The following is an 8,676-nucleotide window of genomic DNA, read 5'->3' on the forward strand; positions in this document are numbered from 1 at the left end:
CTCTCTCTCTGCCTCTCTCTCTCTCTGCCCCTCCCCTGAGCTCCCTGTCTCTGTCTCTCTCTCAAAATAAATACATAAACTTAAAAACAAAGTTGTGAAAAAAATTCAGGAGATTAGAACTCAAGTTATTTTGAAAGACAAACCCATGCCCTTTCATAAGCATATGGCTCATTTTCTGCTCCTCTTTCTACTGTTCTCTTATTTCACAGAAAACATAATTTTAGGACCATGAAGTTGTGCAGCTGTTTGTTATAAAACACTGACACCATTACAATGATTGAAAATTTGTTCCTGCCTTTCTTCCTACATCATGCCTTTTTTAGTTTGTTAATAAAATCAGATTTTCTTAAGTCAGATGGGACAATGATCTCTCTAAAGGAGGAATGACAAAGTTAAAAAGACATATTAACAAATTCAGAAAAATAATCATAGGGGAATTTCCTAAATATTATATTATACTAAATACATGCATGGGCATGTGTCCTATCTGATTTCATAATTCATGATTATTGATGATTAATAAAGAAGGAATCATGTACAAATGAAAGCCTTGTTTAAAATGCATCATACTCTTGAGAAGTAGGTCTTTTTCAACAATTCAGTGGATACTTCCAGATATTGTTTCTATTTTAATGTACATTTTATACATAGAAAAATATATAATACATAGAGTTTGTGACCAAAAAATGGCATCAAGGTACATATAATCTGATTATACATTATATTTCACTTTTCACTTGTTTGAAATTAATCTAGGTTTTGGAAAAAAAATTGCAGGTGAAGTTATGTACCTATACTTATTTTCATTTAGTATTGTTTCTAGTTCATAAAATTGTCATTTTTAATCATTTCAATAACTTTAAACATATTTTTCTATTATCCATTTCAATCAATGTTATAATAAAGTTTCTTGATTTTTATTTGCATAATGTGGGTTAATAAATGCAAAATAGATTGCTAGCTTCACAATTAATAAGTCATAAAAATAACATGTAATTTTAAATTTTATAATAGGTGTTTCTTTTGTTAAAATTACATCTACAACCTCAAGATATATGTGTACCATTAATTAATGATCTTTATAAAGGTTGTACCAAAGTTAATATTCCAATTTATTCCTATCAAAAGTTAATGAGTTTATTTCCCCACACTTTCCCAGCTGTGTATGTATCACATCTTTAAATATTACCAATCTAAAAAGTAAATAACTTTATATGTTATACTCTTAGTCACTAGTGAGAATGATTTTAATATTTTTAAATCATGTTTTGTAAATCATTTGTTTTCCTGTGAACTTCTTCAAGTCGCTGCCTATTTTTCATTACATGTTTTTTCTCCAATTTCTTGAAAAAAATTTACTAAACAAGGTAGCCTTTCGGCTGTCATATTGAATTGCTCTAGTATTATCATTATTCCTTAGGCTTTGTATTAGTATTTTCTGTGGTAGGATTCCTTATGGATTTTTTAAAAAATATGTAATCAACTTTATTTGTATTTTGCTTCATACCTTTTGATAGTTGCAACTTGTTTAGTGAGATCTAAGATAATCAGGAACAAAAGAGAACAATTATGATTCTTTCCTATATAGTAGTTTTATCTTTTTAAATAAGTCTAAATAAGTTTTTATGGTAAGTTTTTATGAAAAGAATGAATGAAGGATCTATGGTCTACCCACTCCAAATTCCTTGTCATTGATCATGTTTTAATTATTGCATTTCTGTAGTATGTCTGGATGTATATTAAGGATAGTTTCCTCTCACTAGACTTTTTTTTTTCTTCAGAATTTCCTTGACTTTTCTCATGGGCTTATTTTCCCATTCCCTATTTGTATAACACATAACCTTTATGTGACATACATATGAACTTTCATATTTATTATATTTCTTTCATATTAAAAAATCCCAAAACTTACCTGTAAAATAAATAAGATAGTTTGATTATCACAATTTTAGATGAGAAAACTATAAAACGGTAAAGAAACATTCTAAGGTTTCATAATTGTCTCTTGTTGGCTAAAGGATTGTAACATGGGAGATTGGAGTTATAGCCCAAGATATTTTAAATCTATTCTTCTATATTGATCTGCAAGAGTTGTGGTTTATGTTCTCAAAAATACTTTGCTTTGAATGTGATTCATTCTTGGAATTGCAATTTGGTAGATGTTTCTACACACATATGTGATTATCACATCAAAGTTTTATTATTTGTTGCATAATATTGTGATTTTTCCCCTCAAACACTGTATAATACTTTGGAAGAAAAAATACTCTATTTCTTGAATACCATACCCAAATGAGAGAGAGCAAGAGAAAGAGAGGGAGAGGTGTAGAGAGGGAATAATTTTATGTGGATGTTGCTTTACTAATATTCTATTGTCTCATACATTATTTATCTACTCAGGTGCTGTAAAATTTCCTCAATAATAATACTGAAATAAATGAGATTTACCTTTTGAATTTTTTTTCAGTGTCTATTTATTTTTGAGAGAGAGAGACAGAGTACGAGCGGGAGAGAGGCAGAGAGAGAGAGGGAGATACACAGAATGGGAAGCAGGATCCAGGATCTTAGCTGTCGGCACAGAGCCCAATGTGGGGCTCGGGCCCACAAACCGTGAGATCATGACCTGAGCTGAAGTTGGACACTTCTCCAACTGAGCCACCCAGGTGCCCCGAGATTTGCCTTTTGGATAAAGAGTGGATGATGTGTTCTGCATATAGTGGAGATATTCTAAATACTATTAATTGGTTATTGTGGGGCTCCATCTGGGACCTTTGAGATTTGAGCAGGAACTTAGGAACATTTTCCTGTCACTGGAATTAGAATCAATTCCAGCAGTAAAGGAAGAAGGTTCTCAGTTCCATTCCCTGGGTTCCAAACCAGCTCTGCTCCTTTCTAGAAAATGATAATTTGCTTAACACATATCTGTGTCAGTTTCCTTTTCTGTAAGTCAGGAATAAAAAGAGTGCCAACTACAAATCATTGTAGTTGGAAGTTAAATGAGTAAATAAATGTAAAGAAGCACAGAAGAATGTTTGGCTCATTGTAAGTGTTCCCTTATAATGGATATAAGTATTATTAGTATCAATATTCCTCTCAGGTGCAGTAGAGATGGATGGGACCAATGACAGCACCCAGGGAAATTTCATCCTTTTGGGGTTTTCTAACCATCCCCATCTCGAGAGGATCCTCTTTGTGGTCATCTTGATTGCATACCTCCTGACCCTTGTGGGCAACACCACCATCATCCTGGTGTCCCGGCTGGACCCCCACCTCCACACTCCTATGTACTTCTTCCTCACCCACCTATCTTTCCTGGACCTCAGTTTCACCACCAGCTCCATTCCTCAGCTGCTCTATAACCTGAATGGCCATGACAAGACCATCAGTTACACAGGCTGTGCCATCCAGCTCTTCCTGTTTCTGGGTCTAGGTGGTGTGGAGTGCTTGCTCCTGGCTGTCATGGCATATGACCGGTTTGTTGCAGTCTGCAAACCCCTGCACTACCTGGTGATCATGAATCCACGTCTCTGCATGGGCTTAGTGTTGGTGGCCTGGGGCTGTGGTGTGGCTAACTCCTTGGTCATGTCCCCAGTCACCCTGCAGTTACCCCGCTGTGGGCGCCACAGTGTGGACCACTTCCTGTGTGAGATGCCTGCCCTGATTCGGATGGCCTGTGTCAATACAGCTGCCATTGAAGGCACTGTCTTTGTCCTGGCAGTGGGCATTGTGCTGTCACCTCTAGTGTTTATCCTGGTGTCCTACAGCTACATTGTAAGGGCTGTGTTACAGATTCAGCCAGTGTCAGGGAGACAAAAGGCGTTTAACACCTGTGGTTCCCATCTCACAGTGGTCTCCCTTTTCTATGGAAACATCATCTACATGTACATGCAACCTGGAAACAGCTCTTCCCAGGACCAGAGCAAATTCCTCACCCTCTTCTACAACATTGTCACACCACTCCTAAACCCCCTGATTTACACCCTCCGAAACAAAGAGGTGAAGGGGGCACTGAGGAGAATGCTGCTGGATAACAGAGGGGTAGGAAAGGATTAAGTGAGAATGAAAGACCAACATCTCCATCTGGCTGTCACTCCATCATGGGCCAATGATGGCATCTGGAACTGTTGGAACAGACCAGACAATAATCTTAATCTATTCTTCCCAACTTATATAACTTTTCTTAGACTTCTATAACTGTTTCAGTTCCAATACTATGTTTTAATGAGTGAACTGCACAACACATAGCATTCCAAAACCACCAAATGATCTATCAAACAGGTCTGAAGAACAATGTGTGATGAATAGTTATAAAGATGAGTTTTCACAACTTATACCAGAGTGCCAAATAGAAAACTACTTTTCATAATCAGATTTTTTTTCTTTTTTGTTGTTTGTTTTTAATTGGTTAACTTTCTGGGTTGTTTTTTTTTTTGTCAGAATGATCACAGATTGATCACTTCTTTTACATGACAGCCATCCAATATGGGAATTTAACACATTGAGTATTTTTTTTTCAAATTCTCATCTGAAGCCTTTCATCAAATCATATTTTTTCTACCCTTTGTCCCCCAAGTCGGGTTTAAATTTTAGATAAACCAAGAAGTTAACTTGTACAAATGACATGTGGGTCATTCACATCTTAATGTACTATTATTTCTCAAGTATGTTTTTATTTCATTGGTGAGAAAAACCTGATATTTATTAAGTTCCTACTATGAGTCAGGTGCTCTTAATTCATCTAATCATCTCCACATTTGTCAGAGATCAGCATGATTATCATTATCTTTATTTTTACCTATGTGGTACTTGAGACTTCAGGTTAAATCATTTGCTCAAGTAGAAATGAACCAGAGATTTACTCCAAGTTTTGTCTGACCCCCAATTCCTGCTGCTTCTACTGCTACAAGAACGTTTAGAGAGCAAAAATCCTTAAGCATTTAAGTTGTCAAAAACCCTGTAGGTCTAAGGAGCATGACTTATGTAATACAGAGTGTAGGGGACAAAAAGTTTCCTGGACGTTTTTCATGTCCCTGTCTTGGTCTGAAAATTAAACTGACAAAGATATATTAATTAGAGAAAAGCAGACAAATTTGTTTGATGTAAGTTTTACATGACATGGGAGCTTTCATAAGGAGGTGAAAACCCCAAAGTATGATTGTTATGCTAGATTTGATAAAGAGTAGACAGTGATGGGGAAATACGATAGGATAAGTGGAGATATGAACAAAATTTAATAAACAGGGGGAACCTTAACAATGCCTGTGTCCTCATATTCATTTCAGGGTCCCTCCCTCTTGGAAATAAAGATGTCCCTTTCCTCCAGGAACAGGGAGGGCTCCCACATGAGGATCTTCTGACCTGCTTCAGGGAGAAGATCAGAAAGTCCTTCCTCCAAAGCCATTTCACAAATTCCTTTATCTCAAAACATTCAGTACACCAAAGTGCCATATTTTGAGGTAGTGTGTACTGAACCCCATCAAGGGCTTCTTCCACTTAATGTGCAAATGAATTCTCTGCAATCTTACTAACATGCAGATTCTGATTTAGGTGGTCCTAGGACAGGCTTGGAATTCTATATTTCTGCAAACCTCCCAGGGGATACCCTTATTCACAGCTGACCCTCAGACAACACTTTAAGGACATAGCATAAAGTTCACCCTCAGCTCTTTTTGCAAGCATTTGGAGAGCAGACACATTCTAGAATAAGCTGAGATGGGATTCATAGACTAAGGGGAGATAAGATGAGGAGGAAATGAGGCAAAGAGCCTGGCTGAGGGATATCCTTACTTCCATTCTCAGTTACTAAGTTTCATATTCTTCCCTATTTCACAATGACCTGTCATTCCCACCCTCACTTTCTAACATCCTTTATTCTCTCACCTCATCTCATTTCAAATGGCGCCAGCCCTAGTGAGGATCATTTAATTGTGGAAAATCCAGGGCCTCTTGAAAGAAGGCATACCATGTTTCAAGGGGATCCCTATCTGAATATTCAAAACTGCTGTTTTAAAGATGTAGTGGTATCAATAGCTTGATGGGAGTTATCTGTAGGAGAGTTAGGGTTTCCTCCCAATGCCTCCTTGATACACAGTCTAAGGGGGTGATTTAATAGAGAATTGAGAAGTGGCCCCAGGACTTCTGCAAACCCATATTCTTTTTTTTTCTTTAAAATTTTTTAAATGTTTACCTGAGAAAGAGAAAGAGAGAGAGAGTGTGCACATGAGCAGAGGAGGGGCAGAGAGACAGATGGAGATACAGAATCTGAAGCAGGCTCCAGGCTCTGAGCTGTCAGCACAGAGCCCAACATGGGGCTTGAACTCACGAATCACAAAATCATGACCTGAGCCGAAGTCCAACACTTAATTGACTGAGCCACCGATGCATCCCTCCCATATTCTTTTCTTAAGTATTTATTTATTTATTTATTTATTTATATTTTGAGAGAGAGAGAGAGAGAGCAAGCAGAGAAGGGGCAGAGGGAGAGGGAGAGAGATAATCCCAGGCAGGCTCCCCACTGTCAGCACAGAGTCTGATATGTGGCCTGAACTCATGAACTGTGAAATGATGACCTGAGAAGTCAAGAGTTGGACATTTAACCAACTGAGCCACCCCACCCCCTGTAAAAACAATACCTTGCTGGATGCCCTGAGTGAACCTGAGGAGCAGCCACATGGGCTCTGAAGTTGGCATGTTTCTATCTCTGGAAAAATGTACCAGAGGGAATAAAGACGGTTTGCGTAACTCTAAGAAATAAAAGTAGTCCTGTGCACTGTGGTGAGTAATTTTTGTTGTTTCCTCTATTAAGAGCAAAACCCAGTTGAATACATTTTAAGGATCTTATTGGCTTTATTCAGTGACTAGTAAATTGGACAGCATTCAATCTAATAGATAGAAAGGTGCTCCAAAGAGCTGTGCAAAATAAGAGGCTTTTATAGGCAGAAGAGAACAGGAACAGGGAAATCATTCTAGGCAAAAGTGAACTGATTATTCCAAGATTGCTTTCCTTCAAGAGATGGCAGAGGCTTCTCAGGCAGACCACCTAAGGAATGCTGACCAGGCAATTTCTGGTTGGCTAGTGAAAGTTTCGATCTCTGAGAGATGTGAAACTCCAGTGAATTTTTGTTATTTAACAGATTTGGGTCAGTGATGGTGGGATCCAAAGGAAAGTTCTCACAGTGTTTCCATTTGGGGACAATGGGAAACACAGGCATGGTGCCTGTGAACCCTTTTGAGTTGTTTTCCTCACCATTTCTGAGGGTTGTAGGTAATTACGTTCTTCTCAGTATTCTGCTCTTTTTGCATCAACCTCCTTAAATGGCTTTCCAGTCAGTTCCCCATTTGTTTGAAATCACTATTTCCACATTAGGAACTGCTAAAAGGTTAGTCCACAATTCTCCATTTGATCGGAAACCCTCTCTTCTGTCCCTATCCCACATTGAGAACTGCTGGCTGCAGTTCCTCGTTTGTTTGGACTCAGTCAGCAGTAGTTATTTATTAAGTTCTGCCTGTTCAATCCATTCCCCAGTCCCAAATTCTGAGAATTGTTGGCTGTGCACACAGGGACTTCTCTTGGTCAGGAGACAGTAACATCACTTGGTTACTGTGATAAATAAGCCCACTGACCCAAAGTAGGAATGAGAAGACTCAGAGCACAGAGAAGCAAGGCTTTAATCAACTTTCTTGTAAGAGCAGATGTCTGATGGACAGGCACGCTGGGGGCAGTTATGGGAGGCAACTTATCTCCTAGTATGCAAGTCCCTCCCCTGATTCCTCATTGGCTGAGTTCTACAGACTTACAGCCTTACCAGGAAGTCGCCTATGCGACTGGCTTGGTAAGCATCGGGCTGTGGGCCTCCAAATAGAGCTGGACAGAAATGTGGTTTGCATCCCGTTTGTAACCAGGTATGACTGGACAGAAATGTGGGTTAAACTCCATTTACAGCTAAGGGTCCTACCAAACTGCTGCTGGCCCTCAGGGAAATTATAAGGGCCATTATGAGGAAAATTCCAATTAGATAAGATTAGTTAAGTGCAATTGAAAGTAAGGGTGCCTCCAGAATTCTTCAAAATTCCAAAATAGCTTCATTACAAAGATTTATTACAAAAGGCTAATAAAAAAAAAAAAGTAAAAGTGCAAGAGGTACCTAATACAAAATATTGTAAAACTGATGTAATTCCTACTGCTCCTGTATTTGAACACTCATTTTAATAACCCTCTATTGAGTTGTCTTTGCAATCTGAAGAGACTACCAGTCTATAAACAGAAGTCTGTCCTGTTAATGGCCTTACAGATAGCCCCATATCTACCTTTGGAGGGAGGCCCCTGGGGGCTCGTTCCAGAGATGATGAGACTCTGAGGGATTTTCTGATAAACGGCTACATCATTCCCTAAACAGCTGAGAGAAACTAAATTAAAATAATAATAATAATAATAATAATAATAAAGTTCATTTTTGAGAGAGAGAGACAGAGCACAAGCGGGGGAAGGGCAGAGAGACAGGGAGACACAGAATCCTAATCTCTAACCTCTGAGCTGTAAGCACAGAGCCCAGTATGGGGCTGGAACTCATGAACTGTGAAATCATGACCTGAGCTGACGTCTGGTACTCAACCAACCTGAAGCACCCCGGTGCCCTGGGAAACTAAATTTAAAATTAATAAAAACCTTTCCAAATT

At 38.4% G+C, this 8,676-nt stretch overlaps 1 protein-coding gene across 1 annotated transcript; it reads left to right on the forward strand.

The window, feature by feature from the left end:
- The first annotated feature begins 3,108 nt into the window (after positions 1–3,108).
- On the forward strand, positions 3,109–4,053 carry LOC122470142 (olfactory receptor 2W3). The gene has a single exon (XM_043557429.1). It carries the CDS (start codon positions 3,109–3,111, stop codon positions 4,051–4,053), a length of 945 nt encoding a protein of 314 aa, XP_043413364.1.
- The last annotated feature ends 4,623 nt before the right edge of the window (positions 4,054–8,676 follow it).

This window comes from Prionailurus bengalensis, chromosome A1 (genome assembly GCF_016509475.1).
Source record: "Prionailurus bengalensis isolate Pbe53 chromosome A1, Fcat_Pben_1.1_paternal_pri, whole genome shotgun sequence".
Taxonomy (NCBI): Eukaryota; Metazoa; Chordata; class Mammalia; order Carnivora; family Felidae; genus Prionailurus; species Prionailurus bengalensis.

What these genes read in the sequence shown, in the direction of transcription:
- LOC122470142 (XM_043557429.1), top strand. Translation starts at nt 3,109, where the DNA reads ATGGATGGGACCAATGACAGCACCCAGGGAAATTTCATCCTTTTGGGG.